This window comes from Leucopleurus acutus, assembly GCF_964270905.1.
Source record: "Leucopleurus acutus genome assembly, chromosome: 3".
NCBI lineage: Eukaryota > Metazoa > Chordata > Mammalia > Artiodactyla > Delphinidae > Leucopleurus > Leucopleurus acutus.
This window is the reverse complement of record NC_139145.1, coordinates 140,357,720-140,382,512: the sequence shown is the minus strand read 5'-3', so window position 1 is coordinate 140,382,512 and position 24,793 is coordinate 140,357,720. Positions and strand designations below refer to the sequence as shown.

At 41.0% G+C, this 24,793-nt stretch overlaps 1 protein-coding gene across 2 annotated transcripts; it reads right to left on the bottom strand.

Moving 5' to 3' along the window:
* Nucleotides 1–901: 901 nt before the first annotated feature.
* HMGCS1 (3-hydroxy-3-methylglutaryl-CoA synthase 1) lies at nucleotides 902–18,049 on the bottom strand. 2 transcript variants are annotated; one of them, XM_082835524.1, is made up of 11 exons: nucleotides 17,961–18,049; nucleotides 12,242–12,302; nucleotides 8,030–8,487; nucleotides 7,579–7,704; nucleotides 6,889–7,053; nucleotides 5,547–5,712; nucleotides 4,569–4,739; nucleotides 3,635–3,741; nucleotides 2,659–2,784; nucleotides 2,040–2,203; nucleotides 902–1,071 (listed from the first exon to the last, which is right to left on the bottom strand). In XM_082835524.1, exons 3-11 carry the CDS (start codon nucleotides 8,475–8,477, stop codon nucleotides 982–984), a joined length of 1,563 nt encoding a protein of 520 aa, XP_082691650.1. In that variant the 5' UTR covers nucleotides 8,478–8,487; nucleotides 12,242–12,302; nucleotides 17,961–18,049; the 3' UTR covers nucleotides 902–981. The 2 variants fall into 2 exon arrangements, with proteins under 2 accessions (XP_082691650.1, XP_082691649.1); XM_082835523.1 differs by having other exon boundaries at nucleotides 17,907–17,986.
* Nucleotides 18,050–24,793: the final 6,744 nt, after the last annotated feature.

Genomic DNA, 24,793 nt, shown 5'->3' with positions numbered 1-24,793 from the left:
ACCTTTTAATTTTCATTGAACAGATACAAAAACCAAAAAGGATACTTACAACATGAGTTTCGGTTGTCAGTCTTTAAGGTGAATTTATAACACTGAAGCATCAGAAATAACCTAATAATAATGCCCTGCCCCTATCCTTCCTTTGTGTTTTAAATTTTTAAAAGGCAGACATAAAAATGTTTTATTTATTCTTCAAACTAAGGTGCAAAGAAGGATTGCAACCACCAACTTCCTCATACACAACTCCAATAACATCTCAATGTTGTTCCGCAAAATACACCTTGAACTGAGTCAGGAGCAGACTTAGAGTTACATCCATGTTTTCTATACCAGACGTCTGCTCAATGCCAGCATCTCTCTGTTCACAGAGGTCATTACAGTAACGCATCACTGCTGGCCTGGATTTAAAGCAACGGTTTTTAGAACTAGTGTAACTGTCCCAACTCTTCTCCTTCTTTAGGATTCATAAATTCTAGAAAAAGAGTATGTCTGTCTTGCCATTTTAAAACAGGGTTTGTGCATATCTCATTAAGACCACATTCCCTAAACCAGAAACTTTTTTCAAAAACCACAGGAACTTTCAGTAATCTTGTTTGTTCAAAGTATAAAATTCTTACGTGTTTAAAAAAATTAAAATTGGAGACTAGTACCGTTGCTTTCTTCGCCAGAAGTGCACAATTCATCACACTACATTTAAAAACTAAGCTTCATGCATACAAATGGCCAGAGGGGTATGAAGTTTTACAGAGCCCTTAACATCATTCGAGTACATTAAGCATTGGCTAAACCACAACAGGAAGCATGTTAGGAAACTGAGCAAAGAGACTTTCCCAAGAACACGATAATTTTCCAGGCTCCATGTCAGTCACATAAAAATTGAAGCAACATGTAATCCTTTAAAATTGTCCCCAGACAACCCATTCCCCCAACCGTTCCCATACATACCCCCCGCCCCGAAGTCCTCCACCTCACAGAAGTATCTTAATGCTCCCCGTTACTGATGACAGCTGCTTCAGGTTCTGCTGCTGTTGCAGGGAGTCTTGGCACTTTCTTAGCAGGGCTTGGAATATGCTAAAATCAAAAGAAAAAAGTTGTTGCCTCTTAGTGTTTTTTTTAAGGAAGAGTCAAGTTGCTAATTAAAGTTCTAGTAGGAAAACTGATAGAGGGCAACTTTGGAGAGGCTTATGCTCAATATATATTCTATATAACTTTTCACGGAGGGAGCTAAATATCTCTTCTTTACTTTATGGTGAATTTATTATACAATTATCCGTGTAGCAAGAGAGAGGAAGGACACGGAGATCCACCATACCCAGTATTTCACTTGTCACATCTTGTGTTTGCAATTCAAACACTTGTGGCTTGACTTGCTACCTCGAGGAGCAAGACTATGCATTTAGCAAATTTGTGATGAGTGGATAAGATTAATAACTTCAGAGTTTTTAAAGTCCTCAGTTTCAAGGCTGGCTCTGATCCTGGTTAAGTCATTTAACTTTTTTCAGCCTCATCTCTAAAATGGGCACAGTATCATTTAAGTCAAGGGGGTTCTTTTAAGGATTAAATTTAAAAATTAAATTAAATTAATTAGAAAATGAAAAAAGTGGCTAGCATGTAACAGGAATTCAAATCATAGCTATTTCTGTTCCTTCTTGACAACTGGAGACAGATTAGACAGTAGGCTGAGAGAAGGGATGTGAGGGGCTCAACACCCTGCCCCTACTTCATCTCTCACCAAGACACACACCACAGGTGAGCCTTCTCTCTAGATCAGTTTTCCTTTAAATTCTGGTATTGTTAACAAAACCTCGTATTTAGTGTGCACTTAAAAATGCTAATAATTTAACTGCAAAGCACTTCATACAACTGGAAAACGGCATAGCTAGAATCCAATACCAGAGCCCTGGCTCTGAATCACGCTGCTTTATTGACATTCCTTTAAGTTGCTAAATCTCAGTTAGATCCCCTAAGCCCTAAGATCTGGGGATAGGAATTTCTTACCCTGTCAAAGCCCAGAACCAAACACAATGAGCTTTCTTTACCTCAGTTGCTGTGCTTGAATGCACAAGCCCTACGCCTTCATCCAAAGTGTCATCATTTGGAGAGGGGCGCCGAGCGTAAGTTCTTCTGTGCTTCTCATCCACTCGAACTAGGTACCATGTTCCTTCGAAGAGTGAGTCTATTGAACTCTGGGGAATATAGCTGACTAAAGGAAAGGCGGAGAATGTGAAAAATTAGTTATGACATACAGCTCATCTGGTAATAAAACTAAAGATAAAATTTGCTATTTCCCCATAATTTTCACCAACATCAGGTATGTACCGAATACCGCCTAGATATCTGGATTAATCTGATACATCACATGTTGAATGCTATTCGAGCCCTCCAATAGGCTTCTGGGTATGTATTAACAATTTAATTTTTTTTTTTTTTTTTTTTTTTTTTTTTGTGGTACGTGGGCCTCTCACTGCTGTGGCCTCTCCCATTGCAGAGCACAGGCTCCGGACGCACAGGCTCAGCAGCCATGGCTCACGGGCCCAGCCGCTCCGCGGCATGTGGGATCTTCCCGGACCGGGGCACGAACCCGTGTCCCCTGCATCGGCAGGCGGACTCTCAACCACTGCGCCACCAGGGAAGCCCCCAACAATTTAATATTTTTACCCAAGTGATGAGTGTCCTCTCGGAGCTTCATGTTTTCAGCAAAGACATCTGGTGCCACGCAAGTTCTTGAGTCAAGCCTTGATTTAAGATCACACAAGCTTGCTATTATTTTATCAAGAGCAGACCCTAAAATAGCAAATAATTCCAACATTAAAAGACTGAAAATAGCATGCCACAAAGCCTGAACAAAATGTTGCCAAATGAAAAAAACAACTTTGCATTTTTTCAGAACTACTGGCTATTGTTTAGTTAAAAGATAAGCTGTTATTTATTTGGCACAGCTTCCGCTGACCTCTCACTAAACGTTTGTTCCGTATCAGCCAGTAGACAAGCTAGGAAATAGGTGGGATTTGAAACTATAAATAACTTGTCTACAGTCAACCTACAGTACAGTTTTAGAGTAATGCCAAGTCTTCCATCAGTTTTTCTCCATATTTTTGCTCCTCCCTGCTCAGGGAAGGCACAAAAGTGTCCTTAAATACAGCTAAGACCATACCCTTATAAACATTAGACAACTCAGTAAACCAACCAAGAAATGACCTGGTATTATTCACTCATATGATCAGACTCAATCATTGGTGTGAAGACTCAAAAGCCACCTGCCTTAAATAGGTATGCTTCCCTTTCTCTACCTACGTCCCCTGGCTACATATCCTTTAAAAATGAGATAAAAGAGAAAATAAAGTTACTTGCCAAAGAAGGAAAAGTCACACTATGCCATTAGAAAAAAAAAGTTTCAGCTGATTATACATTTTTTTCTGACTTGGAAGGAAGGAAAGATATTCTGACTCAGACATAATCCTGCCCTTTACCCAGTTAAGGCAGATTTTCGGAGTGTATGTTGAAAGAAGTAATGAAGATTAAAATGTCATAATGATCTATGGGACAGATTCAAGCACTCACTTGAGAAGCCTGCTAAGTCAACCTTACCACAGTACATTCTCAAGACATTCTTGTTGAAAGACTCAGCATTTACCTGGTGTGGCATCTTGTGTAACTTTGAGGGAGTACAGAGTGGCAGCTAAACCAGAACCATAAGAGAACACACCAATCCTCTTTCCTGCCAGCTGCTGAGGTGAGTACCTGTGTAGGAGGGAAAAAAAACATTAAAAAGCTTAATTGATCCAACTACAATGGGTGGAAAACCACGAGTTGGAATAAAATTCATCCTAGGCCTAGGGATCTTACCTAAAGCTTTACTATTACAGTAAGCAGACTGAAAACAAGAATTCTCATCTCTCTGGGAATGATGGGGTTTTTGAAAGTTATCATGTCCTAATGTAAGTTATTTGCCAACTGGGGTTCAACTGTAGGTCAAGAATAATAAAACCAGGACTTCCCTGGTGGTGCAGTGATTAAGAATTCACCTGCCAATGCAGGGGACACAGGTTCAAGCTCTGGTCTGGGAAGATCCCACATGCTGCAGAGCAACTAAGCTCATGCGCCACAACTACTGAGACTGTGCTCTAGAGCCTGTGAGCCACAACTACTGAGCCCACGTGCCACAACTACTAAAGCCCGCGCTCTGCAACAAGAGAAGCCACCGCAATAAGAAGCCTGCGCACTGCAACAAAAAGTAGCCCCCACTCACCGCAACTAGAGAAAGCCTGCATGCAGCAACAAAGACCCAACACAGCCAAAAAATAATAATAAATAAATAAGTTTATTTTTAAAAAAAGAATAATAAGGCCATGAGAACAATAGTCAGGAAAGCAAGTATGAAATTAAATACTCTGGAATAATTGTACCCTCATCCCATATCTCCTTCAAGTCAATAGACAATAGACTAGAGAGCCTGGAAATAAAATACCATTCTGTGACCTGCCACCAACATGCCTGACACCAGATCTGGTCTTAGAAATCTAACATCTCCGAACGAGGGGAGTGAATCAGCGGAAATTTATACTTACTGTGCAAGAACGGAAGCAAGGGAGCCATACACTGAGGATGTGTACATATTTCCATTTTGATTTGACACAAGCAAAGATGCCTTTGTTTTCTGATTGAAGAGTTCTGAACTAGCCTTCATAAATGCCTTTTCCACATCTCTATCGAAGTAGGTATCTTCTAACTTAACATCCCTGAAAGATTTAGAAAAGAGAAAATCTTACGTTATTCAAAGACTGTATTTTTATTATATTACTTAGTGGACCTAACTATAAGTGTGTATGATTCTGATTTCCCATTTATTAAAAACCAAGTAGCAGTATGCTAATTGCTAGGTAAGATATAACAGTTGTACATACATGGTCCTTTTTCTGAAAGGTTTTTTAATCAAATTAAAACAACATAATTCTAATGGGTTAATAACCCACTAAAGCTGTCATCACCAAACAGAATATAGTACTATTTCAAGTCCATAATAATGTCCATTTAGTTAGAAAAGTCACATTATAGGAGCCAAGTCTTAAGAAGTTGAATAGAATTTTATCAGAAGGAGAAGAGACACAGGAAAGGAGAAACAGAATGAGTCTAACAGGTATAGCATACTAGGAGGCCCTAGAAGTGGGGAAAACGTGGAAGGAGTATGAAAGCAGACGTCAGCAGTGGCTATGTGCAGGATGGATACGGGCACAGGGGCTCGGGAGAGGCAGGGAGAAGAGTTAAGAGGCTGCTCTATAAATACAGACACTTGTGGGGCTATATTATTATGGTGACAATGGCAACAGATCTAAAAAGAGGAAATCAGAAAATCTGAGTAGAAATGACTAAAGAATTCATGTAGGTAAGCGACCACCTCTCTGGGACTCAGCTTCTTCAGTGATTACATAAATAGGTTAGACAAGATGACTTCTTTTGACTAAAATTTTCATGTCTGTACAAATATTGGTTTCACAGATATAAAAAATACTCTCACATAGAAGGGAAAAAATCATAATTCCTCTTACCCAAAGGCTTCCAGGCCACTATAGATACTATTTTTATCTCTGTTCTGGTCATTAAGGAAGTCATTCAGCAACATCCGAGCTACAGATTTCTGAACCAGTTTACAATAGGGTGAGTGGAAGATCATGAAACCAAAATCATTCAAGGTGAAATCTCTATCATTTCCCTCTGAAAGAGAAATCCAAAGAAATTATGAAATTCATTTAAGCCACTAACTTTTGAAGTTTGATTTTAGAACAGGACTGGGATGTTTTTATATCTTTAAGCAGCAACCAAAAATACACTGTATAATGAAATATCTCTATAGTTTAAAATGTTTATCAAAAAGACATCTAGAAATATAACAATATACACTACTGTATTACTGGTTTTCAGACTGAACTATCACAACCCATTAGTGGGTTGTGTAATCAATTTAGTGGGTCAGGGCCAGTATATATTTTTTTAACCTTAATAATTAAGAGGTTTTTGTTTGTTTGTTTGTTTGTGTTTTGTTTTTAATGAAACAGACTAGAGTAGAAAATAGCAAACCGTATAACCCGCAGCATGGGCAGGAAATTTCATGACACTTTAGTTTCCATTTAACTGCACATACAATGTAAAGGATACGTTTTACTGTGGGTCCTAGTAAAAAGTTAGAAAATCATTGCATTGTTAAATACTGGCAAACAGTATGATATTTTACATACTTCAAGAATGCTTCTTATGCAAAGCCACTATGTTATCTAATATCTGTTATTGAATATTATTTTTACCCCTCTCTCACAAACCCTATAAAGCAAAGTTGGACTATGGAAAAAGCATACTTTATATGATATGGTGTGTTTTAATAGCATTAATTCGAATACTGTCCTTCTCAGTACCTCAAGAACTTTCTCAGGGTTAAAGATGGAGATTGATGATGACACTAAAAAAGCAAGTATGAATTCACAGCTCAAGTGCAAAAAGACTATGTGGGCAGGGGGATCACTTCGGTATAATTTATTTTCATTAGACTTTTCTTCAGATCACAGTTGCAAACTAAAACCTTGTGAGAATACCTCTCTCAGAATATGTACAAAATTCAAGTTACTTTCTTTTACTCTACTTTTGATTTTCTTACTGGGGGTAAGTCATCCTAAGTATTTTTATAGAAATACACTACATTTGGAAAGTTTACCTGTTCTCTTACATTACACATTCCCAGAAACTATGGGAAAACTATGCTATTTGGTGGGTGAGAAAGAAATGGTTTAAGGAGACACTAATGAAGGATGCCCAAGAAGTAGTTTCTCACTAAAGACAGTCGGCACATTATACTGCCTTCAACAGATAACAAAACCGAGGAAAACAGATAAAGCCCACCTTTCTGCCACTGGGCATAGATCTTCTTGCGGTAGACAGAATAGCAGCGGTCTAATGCACTGAGGTAGCACTGAATGGACAGTTTTCCATCTACTATAGGATATTCAGAAAGCATATCAGGCTTGTAAAAGTCATAAGCATGTTGCATATGTGTCCCACGAAGTCCTAGTAGAACAAAAAAGAAAGAGGTCCATGTATCTCTGCTTTCTGATGTATGTTAGTAAGCATATTGCATCATCTGGGAACTTCCCTTTAATCTAGTCAACTCACTACTCACAGAAGAGAAGTCACAAGGTGAAACCAATATGTAATTCAAATGAAGCATAACAATATCCATGGACAGGCCTAAGACCCTTTTGATATACAACATTTTATGCAAGTTTCATATACCTAACCAGGAGATCATAACTGCTCTACTGAACTGAAAACAAATTATTGTATGACTGTGGCTAAGTTATGTCTCCCAGTTATTACTTAAACCCAACTTAAACCCATTTTACTCCTCTGTAAAGTGGGGATGACATCACTTACCTCACACAATTGCTATGAAGACTAAATATGATAATACACATAAAGCACTTAGCAGGTAGTGCCTGCATTTAATGAACACCAAGTACTAGCTTCTATTTTTATTTTCAAATTTCTCAGCATATTGTACAAATTTTAAAAAATGCTTTCCCAGACACTCACCTCGTTCAAAAATTAAAGGAGCATTAGGCCCAATTAGCATAGCAACGGCTCCAACTCCACCTGTAGGTCGAGCATTTCCTGTGGCATATACAGCAATATCCCCTGCAACTACCATGGCATACCGTCCTGAAAAATATTTTGTATTATATACAAGAATGTGATCAACACTCTAAATATCATACATATAAACTGAATCTGTTTTATTTTCCCAGAATATCCTTTCCCCATCTTTGGTAAAGAAAAAGAAAATTCTGACTAAATTTTGATAGATAATTTTGTCCTACATGATAAAGACAACCAATTCATAATTCAGATAAGCTGAAAGTCATAGCTATCTTTCTGAACATGTTCAAACAAGCATAACTGGTAAGTGTGCATATGGCATTAATTAAAGGTCATTTGGGCGTTTTCACCTTCAAGGAGAGTTTCTTTGGAATAATATGTAACATACCATCCCAAGAGCTGGACTCAATCCAGTTAACAGCATTGAAGACAGCAGCTGTGCCTCCATAGCACGCATTAGTTGTGTCTATTCCTTCTACATCTGTATTCCCAGACTCTTCAAAGAGCTGCATCAAATTCGTCTTCACTGACTTTGATTTGTCGATGATTGTCTCTGTTCCAACTTCTAGCCGCCCAATGCAATCATAAGAAAGGCTATTTCTCTCCATAAGATTCTGGACGACAGTCATGCAAAGAGAGTTGATATCTTCTCTATCTGTGCAGAAGCCCATCTTGGCCTGGCCCAGGCCAATAGTATACTTTCCAGCATCTACACCATCATATTTTTCCAACTCTGCTTGATCAACATATTGAGAAGGAAAATAGATCTCAAGGGCAACAATCCCCACATCTTTTGGCCAGCAGGCTTCTGTGTTCAAAGGAAGTGACCCAGGCATGGTGAAAGAACTTTAGAAAGAAAAACAGAAAAAACATTGTTGTAGATTATAGGTTGCAGACTGTCAAGTTCAAACTTAAGAAATCAACATTGAGACTTTCATTATCACCTAAAATATTAATTTCTAAGTTTAGTTTACTTAGGGGGTCAATTTTAATATGTGAAAGTAGTAATTATAGTATGACTGGAGTTATTATTAACTCCATTATTATTTAAAATTATCATCTTTTAGGGACTTCCCTGGTGGTCCAGTGGTTAAGACTCTGCGCTTCCACCGCAGGGGGCACAGGTTCAATCCCTGGTCGGGGAACTAAGATCCTGCATGCCCCAGGGCAAGGCCAAACAAAACAAAAAAATTATCATCTTTTAGAAAGGCTTGCACTTTATTCAGAGTTGGATATATTTAGATTTAAAATATGATTATTAGAGGTAAAGAAAACTCAAATAAGATTCTTCTATGTTGTAAAGAACTGTAAGATAAAATACAATGACAATTTAGTAATAAGGCCCACAAATCAGAAGTCAAGTATCTGATCTATTCCTGGCCCCTCAAAAAGTTTAAAAAAAGTCATTCATTCATTTATCATAGGTATATTGATTATTCATAGCTATTGACTTTATGGGACTTTAAAACTGTTAGATCAAACAATAGTGCAGTCTTTATTGATCTAAACAATACCAGTAAGTAGAAAAGCCACAATGTCAAGTCTACCATAGCAATCTACTCAAGGCCCCTGCTATTATAATCCCAGCTTTCCAAAGAAGCCTCCACCCAGAACCCAAATGATTAAAATTTAAAGCAAAGACAAGTTTCTGGACCCATAACAGTCAAAAGTCAATATTCTATACTTTCTACAGCTGGTGTATAGGCAATAAATGATCATAAAATCACAAGGTTATCACTTAGCTTCTAAATCAGGCAAAAAAAACCCCAAAACAGATTCAAATTTGAAAACTGATAATCCACACATTATTTGTGTGGCATCTTAGGTAACACCTCTTAAAACAACGCTTTCTGTTTTAAAAAGGGCCTTAAAAAGTTGGACTGTTGCCACACTGTAAACTAGTGTCCAGATTTATTTACCAACAGTAAAAAGAAAATGTGCTAGCCACTCAAGAGTGTTGCTATGGCCTATGGGTAAGTCACATAACCTATCAGAGCCTCAATTTCTTTAGAGGTTGTATCAATCAGAAAAAGAGAAATTATTCTAGATATTTCTAACAGAGGAGGATTTAATACAGGGAAATGGTTACCAACTTGTTGGCTGGGCTAGAGGAGCAAAGGGGAGGAAGGTGGTTACTATTCAGACCCCATGAGCTCACATTCCTACTGAGGCTGCCAGAGCTCCTGGTCCCAGCACCTCTGCTGCTGAGTTAGAGCCAAAGCCCCACACTCTTGCTGCTGCTGCCACTGACAAAAGGCAAATCCTGTATCTATGTCACTTGTCCTCTGCCACTCTGCCAACTCAGGTGTAGCATTAGGGATAATGAAATTACAGACTATTGCCATAGTGTGTTGCTAATTATTGAAATCTTGAGAAAATATCTAAAGCAGAGAAGCTGTCCTTAAATCATGAGATCTACCCTTAGCCCATAGGTTATCAAGGTATGAATATATTAAAACCTGAAAAATAAGCACCTGGAAATATAATCACAAGATCTAAGTCAAGGGTCTTAAGAAAATCTTCCTTCTAAATACAAGAATTTTTCATGAAAATTTTGTCTCAATTATTCACACATATCCTGGGTTGCAATTGTGGATTCCTTACTGAGGGTCATAGTCAGAAAAGTTTGAGAGTCACCATTTTACACAGTCACTGGTGCTCTGTGGAGAATGGATCTGAGTTAGGAAGCTGATACAGAAGCCCAATGAGATGTAGGTCATTAACTAGATCAATTACTACATGAAGAGTAAAGGAACAGCTTCAAAAAAATATGGAAGCAGAAAACTGGCAGAAATTGTGACTGACTAGGTAGTAGGAAAAGGATGAAGTACTGAGGATGACTTCAGATTTCTAGCCTCCACTGTTTTATTTGACAGAATCACTCACTGTCAGATACACAAGTGAACAGAGAAGCACCTCTCCAGTTTGTCCTATCTTTCCCCTGTTCCATGCAAACCCATCAATTTTATGATAATCTAAACTCTGCTACACTGAAGTTGAAATGAAGACATAAAGGGACTATCTAATATGTCATAAGGCAGATTCTAAGTTTATAGTAAAATAGGTTAAAGTCCTCTGCATAGTCCACAGAAAAAAACTCAACTAGTGTTAAAAACAAAAACACAGTCCACATACTTATAGAAGAACCCCTCCTATATGCTACCCTTTAAGTCACCAAAGCAGAGGCAGTAGCCCAGCCTTTCCCACAAGGTTAACCTTTAGATTCTTTTCAACTCTTCAAACCGCTCTAAACATGCTGAGGACAGTATAATTTTCTCTGCCTGGCCCAACAGCTTGCAGTGCTGTTGGAAATAAAATGGACAAATACATATATAATCTTCTGAAGATATAAACCAGTTTATGAAAAGCCAGACAGAAGGCTTTAATTCCAGAATTACTCCATATTTACCATAATCTAACTAGCTCTGATCAGTCACTGCTATATGGTACTTACTAAATAAGGTGTAACTCTATTTTTAAGCCTCCTAGAGTTAAATAAGTGACTTGTTTCATTTGAGGGGAAAAAAGGTAGCTAAACTAAAATAGCCCATACCCATCAGAGCGACTCATGAAAGCGAATCATGCCTCTGATCTTGATGTGGAAAAAATGTTTACATTGTCTAACTCAGTCAATATTGCTCGTTCTCTGAGGATTTTTGACAGCCAAGGTGTTTTCGTTACATTCCTGGTAAAACACCATCTAATTTGAAATATTTACCTTTTGGTTGAAATTGAGGGAGAGTGAGAAAAGTAGAAAAAAAGAGAGAAATTAATACAGGGAGTAACTGCCTTCATGGCATTTTGAACAACAAAAAGATTGATATAGTTTAGGGTCTATAATCTTTACTTTTAACTATCCTGTTGTGTGCTCTTATGTTGTGCTCTCAAATGCTCTCTGAAGTAGGCCAGAAAAATTAGAAAAAGAGAAAAAAAAGAAAAAAAGCCCAGCTAAAGACCTGGTATGTTCACATTATAGCATTAACTTTAGTCAAAGAATGGGATATTCTGGTTAATTCACTATTCTAAATATCACAAAAATTTTCTAAATAGAATACAGTTTAAACATCTGACAGTTTAAAAAATTACCTGCATGTATTCTTAATCTTTTGAAAAAAGCAGACTCATAAGAGGAGCTCCATGGTAATACAAGAAAGCAATAGTTGCAAATATTTAGATTATTGGTTCAAACACATTTGTAACCACTGTCCAATCTTACATAAACATTCAATCTACAGCCCTGATGGATATCTTTCGAGGCTGTAATTCAGAAAGCACTATTGGCACACACGCTTACCTGTGATTGTTTCTGACTAAGCAGTTTATACGGTTACATTTTATTACCTAGATTTTTTTCTCTTATGAGTGAACGCTTATTTTTAAGATTAGTTTCTAGATTTTAAACATTAGTCTCACAAACACAAAATCAGTCTCCTGAAGCATTATGGCATTAACTAATGTTTAAAGACAAGGTGTAATCCTAGCATGGGTTTTAAGAATGTGTGGTGTACACAAATGGTTATTTGTCTCAGGATAAAAATTAAATTTCCCCCTTCCATTAGAAAGGAGCACTTTCCGTTAGCAGCATGACAGGATGCCATACCTGTGCGAGGGATAAAGAACGGCAGTCTCCAGGTCTGTCACTCTGTTTCCTCCTTCAGGCACTAGGAATTTCAAATAAGAACCTCTTTTAAAGTCATAAATCACCACACAAATTCAAATAATGACTCCAATTCAAAGTGAGTTCAAAGAAACATTTCCTTGTCCAATTACATTATGTAGAACAGAGTTTGACTTTGCTTAGAAAAAATGGTACTTAAGGCTTATAAAACATTTTTCTCCTTATCTTAATTAGCTCTTACAGTGGTAGGTTCGATCCTGGTAATGAACTGACGTGAGTAGTTCTATCACTGATTCAGGCTTTAAACCAAATATGATGCTGGGAGAGTTGTAGTCTTCTTTACTAAATTAGGGTTTTCAAGAATTGGGGGAAAGGAATATAAATGAGTTGTACTAGGCTAATAAATTTCTGGAGTAAAGAGGCTTACATACTCAAGAGCTTGCTCTGCACTTGGGAGTTTGTGACTTGAACAATTTGTGCCTCTCTGAGCTTCAATTTCCTCATCTGTAAAATGGAGCTAATACCTGCCCTCCCAGTTCATTGTGAAGGATGGTTGAGAAGATAAAATATGTGAATAATATAAAGCATTTACTATTATCCTAGCTCTCAGTATTTTTCAAACAAAATATGCATCTTTCTAGCAAGACCTAATTATCTTCATTTATTTAATCTTACGCTCCTAGTTTTCAACATGGTCACTTTCACCTGCCCCAACATTTTAGAAAGTGATTTTCCCCTTAGTGCTTGGTTAAAAAGGTAGTTATTTGATATCAAGACCAAGGAGCATTAAGCTTTATCATCATTTAAATTATGTGGAAACAAAATGATGTGGAAACAAAATGCTTTGCAGCATTTTCCTCAGTCCACCTGTTTTGAAGGGTTGTTACTTGAGACAACAGTTCCTGTTTAACGCAAACAATTAATTACCTTTGCTCTCTATTTAATTGTTGGTGAATATAGCATCCGCCCTTGCCTGATTAACTGGAGACTACCCTCAGCTGCTGTTTAGTAAAGCTTTACTTCTTTTACACGATTAGATCATTTAAGAGCTTAGAGACTTAGCTCCTTTCCCTTCATTAAGTTCACCACCCCCATCCCATAAATCGATACTGAGGTTTGTGGGAAAAGACTTCTATATTCCAAAAAACCTCTGATTCCAGGATGATATATACATTTTGAGAAAATAACTTTTTGTTCCTTATTCTCTCAAGTTATCCCTTTGTAATCTGCAAATTAAGCATTCCATGGGGACTAGTTCTCACTGGTGGAGGGGGGGCGGGGACATGATTCCTTCTTAAGTGTTGAGACTATTTAAATAATTTAATAATATTTCTTCTTGAAACCACATTTGCATATGCATTTGACACTATTTTCATCAAGGACATTTCTCTTGAACTGCCAATATTCCCTCTTTCAATTTTGATTATTTAAACTGGGGAGGGAGGTTAGGTGGGAAGGCAGAGAGAGCAGGAGGGAGAAGGGAGAAAGAGAACTCCAGCGCACAAAAGAAAGCAAAGAAAGACAGAAGAAGAAAGAAGATTCACAGAGGACTGCCATGCTACTTAAGCTCTCAGGAGAAAGAGAGGCCTGGAGTCCAGGAAAGGAAATGGAGCAATCAATGCCACTTTGGGGAAGAGTCAATCAGAAAGGGATTAGGCTTTCCATTCTCTTCTGCAATTGCTAGGAGCGTTCTCTATCCTGACTAAAACAGCAGTGCCAAAGTCTCAAGCAGGTCATCAGCTTATTTCTAACAGAAGGTCTTTTCAGAGCAAGTGATAGAGGGAAGCAGCGTGGCTCAGACAGCAGTTTATGAATCACAAGCGGCCGGGCAGGTTATCACAAAGCACGTTTGGAGGAGACTCCTGAGCTGAAATATAGGCGTTTCGAGTTTGGCAAAGATTAAAACTGAAGAATGATAAGACTGCCTAGGGCCAATCAACTTTCTCCTGGGGTTTGTTCAGTGTTCTGAATTCCTCCTTCTGGCTCCCTCGTTAGCCTTGATTCAAACAAATGGTCGGAGAAGTTCACCCAGTACACATTTTGGTACACGATAAACCACAAGCAGTTACCTGCTGATCTTTTTCACTATTACAGGAGAGAAATCCAGGAATCCTTTTTAACTGAGAATGGCCCTTTCCTCCTTAGGAGCAAGCAAGCAAAACTACTGTTAGGAAAGCCTTGCCCACACCTGTACAACTCTGGTCTAGTTCCCTAAGTAAAAATCACAGACACCCTGCCTCCCCCCAGAGGGACTGGTCTGCTTATCAGAGATTCTACTCATATTTCAAGGTCCTGTTTTAAGCTCCCTCTTCCAGGAAGGTTTCCTAGAGCTTTCTAATCAGGGCCCTGCACTCCTACAGCAGGTATGTCATTCACACCTACACTGAAGCCTTCATATTCTACTCTCAATGGAAAACTAGTTATTGGCAGTCTTCTTAAGAATACTGGATACTTAGACTCCTATTGGGAGAAGGGCTATATTTTGATTCTTTTGAAATCCCTTTTAGACCTTGGAGTAAAGGGCACACAGAATTGCTATTTTTTTTTTCTTTTCCCATATCTCTTCCCGCTTGCGTCTCCCTCCCTCCCACCCTCCCTATCCCACCCCTCCAGGCAGTCACAAAGCACCGAGCTGATCTCCCTGTGCTATGTGGCTGCTTCCCACTAGCTATCTATTTTACATTTGGTAGTGTATATATGTCCATGCCTCTCTCTCGCTTTGTCACAGCTTACCCTTCCCCCTCCCCATATCCTCAAGTCCATTCTCTAGTAGGTCTGTGTCTTTATTCCTGTCTTACCCCTAGGTTCTTCATGACATTTTTTTCCCTTAAATTCCATATATATGTGTTAGCATACGGTATTTGTCTCTTTCTGACTTACTTCACTCTGTATGACAGACTCTAGGTCTATCCACCTCATTACAAATAGCTCAATGTCGTTTCTTTTTAAGGCTGAGTAATATTCCATTGTATATATGTGCCACATCTTCTTTATCCATTCGTCTGTGGACACTTAGGTTGCTTCCATCTCCTGGCTATTGTAAATAGAGCTGCAATGAACATTGTGGTACATGACTCTTTTTGAATTTTGATTTTCTCAGGGTATATGCCCAGTAGTGGGATTGCTGGGTCATATGGTAGTTCTATTTGTAGTTTTTTAAGGAACCTCCATACTGTTCTCCACAGTGGCTGTATCAATTTACATTCCCACCAACAGTAGAATTGCTATTTTTTGAGGGGCTGAATTTGGAGTTATAATTAGAGGAAAAATCTTTTAGATTCAAGTACGCAATAGCAGCAACCCTCATTACTGAGTTCTTTTCACTATCACTTTCAACATGAGCTGCAGCACCAAACAGTGTCCAGAAGTTTAAGAAGATTGGCTTTCTACTGCTGCTGTTCAAAGCAAATGGTAGGTTTCAATTATTCCTTGAAAAATGTAAGGAGTTCAAATGGAACCAGAAGAGAACATTTGTCGGTCTTACAATCATTCCCAAATGCACACACCCCCAACCACGAACCCTGCAAAGATGAAGCCTGTGAGCTTTGGAAGATTAGCTTCTCCTCTACTGCTCTCACTACACTCAGTTAACAGCAAGTGGACATCACCACAAGCTAAGCTTTTAGGGTTGACTAAATTATTAGGAATTGAGTCCTACCACCCTCCCATTAGATTGGGTAACATGTTTTTAATCTAACATTTTTTTATCTGTATGTCTTGAGAAACAAAAATATCACACCCTTCTATGATATTTGGTTTTTTTTAATAACCCAGCATAAAGTTATGACTCTATATTCCTTTCTAAATGAAACTAAATAGAGATTCTGATATATAGCCCATCAAGCTCCTCCATCCACAACCCCAGTGCATCTCCCTGCATTCAGTTCCACTGACTTACCACTGTTTTAAATAATGCTAGGGTACCCACGAAACACACATTACACCAATATCAGGGTTTTGCATTTCCTGTGAGAAAAGCTATCTAAAATCTCAATCAAAAAAAATCTCAAAATCAATCCCACAGTTACGAGAAACAAGATGTAAAAGCACCCTGGAGGAATATTTAAGAAAAAAACAAAATGAAAAACAAGGCCCAGGATTAGTCTAACCGATGACGTGGCCTTCTATGGCCCTAAACATAATACCATTTAGCTCTCCCCGTCGGAAACACCTTCTGAGAACTAGGGTTACTGACTAAACTAGAATTGAACTGAACTAAGCTCGAACTGATTTACGGGCAAACTTACAAACTTAGGAGAGAGACCTACAAAGTTTAGACACACAGAAAAGAAAGTCTTTCTCCTTTCCCATAAGATATGCTATCCCTGCCCTCCGTATCCACAGAAAAATAACTGAAATTTTAAACATAAAGAACACAAACTGCTTAGATGTCTCAAGCTGCAAAGAACCATTTGGCAAAGATACAGGTTAAGGACTTTCAATTAGTCTTCTAACAAATCTGTGCAATAAAAGTCCAAACTCCACCTCAGAAGGAAAAATCTGCTAACTATACAGGCACTTCCATTTGTCTCAATCTTGTCATTTACCTTGCCATTGTTTTTCATGATTCATCCCTGAAACAGAGCAAATGTTACTCAGCAGCAGCCAGAACACATCATCCACTGCAGCAGTTTGGCAAGAGCATCAGCAGGAGGGCAGAGTTGCAGCAGAGGTGAGCAAAGAAGCCTGTGATGCGCTAAACCAAGGCCACGGGGCGAGCATGACCAGCCGGGCCAGCCTCACTTTACCTGTTGTCCAAATCTCTCTCTCCTCCAGGGTGGGTCAGAGTAATTCTTTCTCTACCACTGGTCAGCGCAGGACCCACGTTTTTCAAAGACTCCATATACCAAGCTTTGAAATGTCCTTGGTTCAACCCAAACCTATTGTGAAGACCCTGTGCTTGCCTGCCCATTACATCATCATAGCAAGTCTGGTTGGTCCTGAGGCTACTGGCAGGAGGGAGATACGGAATTTCAAAACACCGAGGAAACCTATATATATATCTTAATGGGCATTAAAAATATGGAGGCGGGAAGGTGGGAAGCAGGAATCTGTGATACCTGAAGCAAGCACAGACCGAAGCAGTCAAGAATTCAAAGTACTCAACCAGGTTAAACCACGGTTGTGATGCTTTCTCGCACCTGAGCTAGGGACGAAGAGTAATGCTGCCCACTTCCCTTTCTCCCAGCAACTCTCTAATCTGTGGCAGGAGGACACACCCCCTGCCATCCTACAAGCCTCCATCTAAGCGTGATCTTCCCCATCCTTCGGCGTCCACCCCTAAGCCAAGGCTCCGGGAACACCCTGACAGTCCAACTCCTTTCTCGTCCCCCTCATGTGGGCCCCCCATCCCCTCAAGGCGGTCCCAGCCACTCCCCTGGCACCTCCAGCTCCTATGTCATCAGAAGCCTAGCCCTCAATGCCCTCTCTCCTTCTCCCCTCTGCGACTCGCCTGCCCACATCAGTGGCCCCGGCCCCTCCTAGGACCCACCGCGGTCGGCCCCAGGTCCCTGACAGGGGACGCCCTGCACGGCCCCCGCTCACGGTGCCCCATCCTCCCGGGCTAGGTCCACGCCTCAGCCCAGACCCTGGCGGAACCGGAGCTCCTTCAGGCCTAGTCAAGGACACGGATCCGCTGGGCCCTCACCCTGCTCGCAGGGCCTCAGCAGCCCAGGTTTCTTCTTTCACTCGGGACACTCACCGAAATGTGAGCGGGCAGTGGCCGTGGAAAAGGAACGACCAACGAAGATGCAATCCGCGGCGCCTGCCCTCCCCACCAGCTTTATAGCCGCCGACCCACCAGACTCCGGCACGGCCCGGAGTCGGTGGGAGGCGGGACCATGGACCTAGCAGCCAATCGTGACCGGCAGAGTAGGCCGGTAGCGCCCGCCTCCCTGTCCGGTTTCAACCAATCCGAAGGAAGCTAGAGGCGGGCACTCGCTGGGGTGTTCCCTCGTGGCTGGAAGGGCGGGGGAAGGGGCGGGGTCAAAGCCGGAGGGCCGAGGAAATGGGGTGAGAGAGTGACGTGTGGTGGCCCGAGAGCCGGCCTACCAATGACAGAGCAGCGAGAGACGGCGAGAGCCAACGGGAGCGGAGTGAGAGGTTCTCCGGCCAATTGGAACCCAGTGAGTGGAGATGTGAGCCAATGAGGCCTCCACGTCCCACCACTGGGGAGAGATGGTCAAGTGTGGAAGGCAAGTTGGTCCCCGCTGGAGAGTCTGTCAGGTTGCCTAGCAACCAGAGCTAGGCTTCACCTGTAAAATTTCTGAAATACTTGATTTGAATTCAATCTTAACGTTTTCTAGTTTCCCAGAGCATCCAAGTGTGCCTGCATGACAAATTGGAGCAGAATACGTCACCAAGAATTTGTAATTTTGTAAATATTCTAAATACCAGATTTGCAGATACTCAATATTGTCACCTCTATACAAACTAACTAAACCTAAAACAGGATGGTTTGGGATTAGACACCAATGAGGAGGGTAAAGGGCCTTGCCTAAGCAGGGAGTTGGTCCTGATTCTAGGATTTTTGCTAGCCCATATATTCTGAAGGAAGGGGCTCCATATGGCCCATTCCCCACTGTATTTTCTGAGCTTAATATGCGGTAGTTGTCTAATTAAAGGTTGTTGAAAGAAGGAAGGGGTCCCATAATTCTCAGTATAGCAAATCCACAGGATAAGCACTGCCTAGTTCCCCCAGAAGATAGAGAGGAGCAATTCAAGCTGGAGGAAATCACTGAAACACTGTTTGGGAGAATCCAAAGGAGGATGATTATGGCCTTAAATTAGACTCTGCATCATCTTCTCAAATAGAGAAACTATAGCACTTAGCTTTGGTAGGAGATCATGACAGGTTCAGAGTTGTTTGTATCTCTGTCCCCCTCGGTTTCATTATGACCCAGCAACGCTATTGATAAGGGGTCACTGATGATTCTATGCATCACAGAATTACTTTTATGTGAAATTCATTATCCACTATAGATACTAACCTAGTTAGAGACATTCTCAGCTGCGAAGTGGCCAATCATATTGGCAATGGAACCACTGTGAAGTGGTGGCATAAGTTACTTGGGAGAGAGGACTACTCAATGGTTATACTCTACAATGTAGCTGATGACATTCATTCTGTTCCAGAATCAATGTCATTTATACCTTCATAAAGTAACTAGGTGACAAAGAGAAAGAGACACTGCTTGATTGTGACCAACAGCAATTTTGAGGGGGTTTTAAACATTCTTGGCATACTAGATTGCATTGAAAGGCAGTAAGGATAAACACAAGAAAGAAGATATAGCTTTGTCCTTAGAAAAAGATAGCAAATAGTTCCAACTCCAGGAGTACACAATAGGAAATAATTAGCTAGATAGTCTTGAGGAAGTTCATTTTGCACAACAGGAAATTCCCACAAGGTGCAGACTGTCTTTTTGATCAAATTAATCTCCAATTAAGCAAAGTGAGCATGGTTATTGGGAAGTCAAGCAACAGACAATGAAGTGGGTTAGTAATAAATATAGAACATCTCAACTGAATTTTAAAAAACAAGCCTCTGTGATTCTGTGAAATATAATGGTAGATTATACCAGGCTACACATGTATGAGCTCTCCATGCAATTGAGGACAAAATACATATATTTATTTTGGTAGAGGCTGCAAGCATTTTTGAGCTACAATGTGACATAAGCATGTTATACTTGAATGTATATATATTTTTTTCTTTCTGTGTGGTACGCGGGCCTCTCACTGTTGTGGCCTCTCCCGTTGTGGAGCACAGGCTCTGGACGCGCAGGCTCAGTGGCCATGGCTCACAGGCCCAGCCGCTCCGCGGCATGTGGGATCTTCCCAGACCGGGGCACGAACCCGTGTCCCCTGCATCGGCAGGTGGACTCTCAACAACTGCACCACCAGGGAAGGCCCTAATGAGCATTTTTAAGACATGTTAATATATATGTTTTATTACATTGTTTCTAAATGTAATTCCAATAGTATTAGTAAAGCACTGTAGACACTGTACATCAAAGGGAAAGTATAATTTATTGTTGTGCCCTACTTGGAAAGGAGCAAAAGTTTCTTAAGAAGCAGGAAGATGTAATGATAACATTTGGTATTATAAATTCATCCATTGAACAACCGTCTTCTTTTTACTCTGTGACAGGGATTGTGCTAGACCTACGCTGTCCAATAAGGCAAGTGCTAGGCAAGGCAATGGCTCTTGAACACTTGAAGGGTGGCTAGTCCAAAGTGAGCTATACCGTAAGTGTAAAATACACACCAAGTTTTAAAGACAGTACAAAAACGGAACTATCTCGTTAATTTTTTGATTGATTACTTGTTGTAACAATAATATTCTAGTTATATTGGGTTAAATAAAATATATTATTAAATTCACTTCACCTGTTTCTTTGTAGTTCTTAGTGTGGCTGCTAGAAAATGTAAAACTCCATATGCAGCTCCCATTTGTGGCTCCCGTTTGAGCTAGACAGTAGGAAGACACAGTTGAAAGACAGACTCTGTCCTTAAAGAGTTCATAGTCTAAAGAGTGGAGGAGAGAAAAATGAATATAGCAAAGGTCTGGCTTTCCAGCCACTATCTCACTAGAAAAAGGGTAGGAGAGGGTGAGGTAGGAGGAACCTTCAAATTTGTCAGTTAAAGGTATTTCTATCTCTTCAGGTTTAAACAGCTTTATTTTGCTTAAATATTCTGTCCGTTCAAAGTTTAGTTCCGTATCAGAGCTATTTCTCCTGAAGCCCTTTTTCATGGCAAGATGGCAATGGGCAGAGCATACTGGGTTGTTGTTACATCTGAAGAGGGGCCTCAGCCCTAGTTGTGGGGTCTTGTACTGGCCTCCCTTTGCTGACTAGGATTTGGCCTTGGCCTTGGTGCTCTCCTGTGCTACAGAATCCCAAAGCTTACTTTTATTTGATGTCCTACCCAGTAGTCTGCACTCAGCAGCCCAACAGCAGCCCACTATTAGGCTCACTCAGCCCCTTTTGCAGCAAAACCCTTCCATGCTGCCAGCCAGAGTTTCAGCTGTCTTCCTTCCTCTGCATGACATAAGGAACTCCTGTATGACTTCCCTGGTGGTACAGTGGTTAAGAATCTGCCTGCCAGTGCAGGCAACACGTGTTCAATCCCTGGTCCGGGAAGATCCCACGTCGACGGAGCAGCTAAGCCCGTGCGCCACAGCTACTGAGCCCGTGTGCTGCAACTACTGAAGCCCATGTGCTTAGAGCCTGTGCTTTGCAAGAAGAGAAGCCACTGCACTGAGAAGCTCGTGCACTGTAGCCCCCGCTTGCCACAACTAGAGAAAGCCCACGCACAGCAACGAAGACCCAACACAGCCAAAAAATAAAAATAAAAATAAATACATAAATTCTCTACATAGAATCTAAAAAAAAAAAAAAAAGGAACTTGAGGGAGGCTCAGGGCCCAGTCCCTACCTGACTGCAGACTGATGCTAGTAAAACTGTACTGCTACACCCTAAAGTAGGTCTGTGGTTTCCAGGGAGAGACTCTCCTCTCTCCAGAACCACTTTACCACCGCTAATGAGAACTTGATTGAAAACCCTACTGATTTAGTTCTCCCACCCCAACAAGCCACCATTGTTTCCAACACTACCTCCCTCTAGGGTTTTACCTCTTACCCTTCTCACCCCTGAAAGGGTTACTACCATTCGAGGATACGTGAAAGGTATTTTAAAAAATAGCACAATTAACGATTACAATACAGTTCAAGGGCTACATAAAGAAGCATGCCCAAAAGACAATGGAAGTTCAAAGGAGGAGTATCTAGTCCATCCTGGTGGTTAAGGCAGGCTTTCCAGAGCAGGTGATATTCATTCATTTATCACATTCAGGAGTCTTTACTGTGTACCAGGCACTGTTCTAGGTTCAGGGGGGTTCTGTGTGGTAAACAAGACAGACACAATTTCTGATCCAGTCAAACTAGTTGGTGAAGACTAAACATTATGTAAGAAAATAAGTTGAGATATCTTCAGGTAGTGATAATACTACAAAGAAGATAATGCAGAGTAATGAGACAGACACTTACAGTGGGATGGGTAAGTACTCGAGGTGGTTAGGAAAGGTCTCTCTAAAACAGTGACACTTGAAGGATGAGAAGGATCCAGTCTATGAAGCTCTGGGGGCAGAGTGATGCAGGGGGAGGAACAGGCCTCAAAACAGGAAACAAGGGCTTCCCTGGTGGCGCAGTGGTTGAGAGTCTGCCTGCCGATGCAGGGGACACGGGTTCGTGCCCCGGTCCGGGGAGATCTCACATGCCGCGGAGCGGCTGGGCCCGTGAGCCATGGCTGCTGAGCCTGCGCGTCCGGAGCCTGTGCTCCGCAACGGGAGAGGCCACAGCGGTGAGAGGCCCGTGTACCGCAAATAAATAAATAAATAAATAAAATCAGGAAACAAAAGGCCCATATGTCCAAGCTGAGTTTTGAAGGACTAAGAAGTTATCTGGGTTGTGGACCAGAGGGCAGGAAGAAGAGGAGGGGGACGGGGAGTCATTTCAGGAAAAGGGATCCATCAACTGTATATGTGAGAACTGCAGCCTTAATCAAGAATGGTAAAATAAGTTGAGATTACGGTAACAGTGAAATCTCCTTTGTGCTAGGTTTTTCAGGTAAAAGGAATGTTAATGGAGCAGGGTGCAAGATTTTCTCTGTAATATTGAGGGGAAAAGGAATGGGTTCAATGGAATGTCCTTCCCAAAATGTGATCCGGAGAGCAATCTATGGCTCACCTGTCAACATTTGTAAAGAGAGTTTACTGAGCATCTACTATCAGTATTTTCAGGAATTCTAATAAGTGTCTTATACACATTATCCCTCCAGTTAACCCCACTGGATAAACCCCAATTTACAAATTTGGAAACTGAGTCACTGAGAGGTTAAGTAACTTGTTCCAAGTTAATTACAAAGTAGCAAAGCTGGGATAAAAACTCAGGTCTAGGGCTTCCCTGGTGGCGCAGTGGTTGAGAGTCTGCCTGCCGATGCAGGGGACACGGGTTCGTGCCCTGGTCCAGGAAGATCCCACGTGCCGCGGAGCGGCTGGGCCCATGAGCCATGGCCGCTGAGCCTGCGCGTCCGGAGCCTGTGCTGCGCAACGAGAGAGGCCACAACCGTGAGAGGCCCGCGTACCGAAAAAAGAAAAACAAAAAACAACTCAGGTCTACCGATGTCAAAACTCATATTCCTTCCACTATTCTATATAGAGAAACATAGTTGTGCTCAAAGATAGGGTGGACTGGAGTGAGCTGGTAGATGTCAAATAAGGGAAGGTAGGCAGCTTCTCCCAGGCAGCCTCAGAGGATAGCACTTATTACCCTTGGGGAATCTAACCATAGAACAGGTTTTGTGCTTGGCTCATGGGCTCAGCAGACCTCTTTTATCAACTTGCTCAGAGCAAGTCCATCTCTGAGGGGTGCAATACCTTAATCAAGTTTATGATGCATAAAATCAGAATGCCAGCCTACTATTTATAAAACCAAAGGGACCACAACCCTCAAAGTCTACACGACTCAACCTCTGGATTAACTACACAGGAAATCAAGTCATCCTCAGAACATTGATTGGTAAACATGGAATTGGGAAGACATTGGAAAGACAGCTCTTTCATGCTATTGCGTTAAGATAACATGAGGTATCCATTTCTCAATAGGATGGTCTTCCCAATAGGAGTGGAGATATGCCAAGGCCATAAGCCATCGATTGCCTTCACCCAGGCCCCTTTAAGACCGGCTTTGCTAATGAGACTAGAATACTTGAAATTTACTCCTAAGCTCTCTTATTCTGTGGACTGTGCTTAATTGGACACTGTTTGCATTTGTATCTATGAATCCCCTTTTCATGAGTCCATGGCTCACCATCTCCACTTCCAGTGCTCAATTCTCTAAACAAGTCAGTATAATCAGTCAGGTTAATGTGTAGTCTTGATTGCCTGAGTGACATTTGGTTTCTTTCAAGTAACTTTTTCTATCTCTGCTCCAGTATGTGTCAATTTCTTAGGGCTTATTCCTCAGCAGATGATCTTGTCTCCATATCCTTAGAGGGCACCGCACAGTAGACTCCACCTACTGAGAGCCCACACTGCCCTCACTCTCCCTCACAGTGGTGTATGGAAGGAATGTATTAAGACAGCGTCCAGACCACAAACAGCCTGAATTATGCAATGTGGTTACAAGTGAGTCACCCTAGATTGGAGCACACAGGCAAGCATGAACATAGAGGCCCAAAGCCGAGATACAAGATATGAGGTATTAAATACCTTACAGTCTGAAAAGAACGGTGCTGGGGCCAGATACATTCCTACAAAATAAATTTATTTATTTTTGGCTGCATTGGGTCTTCATTGCTGCTCACGGGCTTTCTCTAGTTGCGGCGAGCAGGGGCTACTCTTCGTCGCCGTGCGTGGGCTTCTCACTGCGGTGGCTTCTCTTGTGGACACAGGCTCCATGCATGTGGGCTTCAGTAGTCCTACAAAGGGCTTTTGAATTGGTGAAAGAAAAATCTTTCTAAAATCAACCACCAC

What these genes read in the sequence shown, in the direction of transcription:
- HMGCS1 (XM_082835524.1), bottom strand. Translation starts at nt 8,477, where the DNA reads ATGCCTGGGTCACTTCCTTTGAACACAGAAGCCTGCTGGCCAAAAGAT. An exon ending in AGAGGACACTCATCACTTGG is followed by an intron (nt 2,204 to 2,658) that starts GTAAAAATATTA and finishes CCTTTCCTTTAG; the next exon opens with TCAGCTATATTCCCCAGAGT. An exon ending in ATTCAAGCACAGCAACTGAG is followed by an intron (nt 1,072 to 2,039) that starts GTAAAGAAAGCT and finishes TTTTGATTTTAG; the next exon opens with CATATTCCAAGCCCTGCTAA.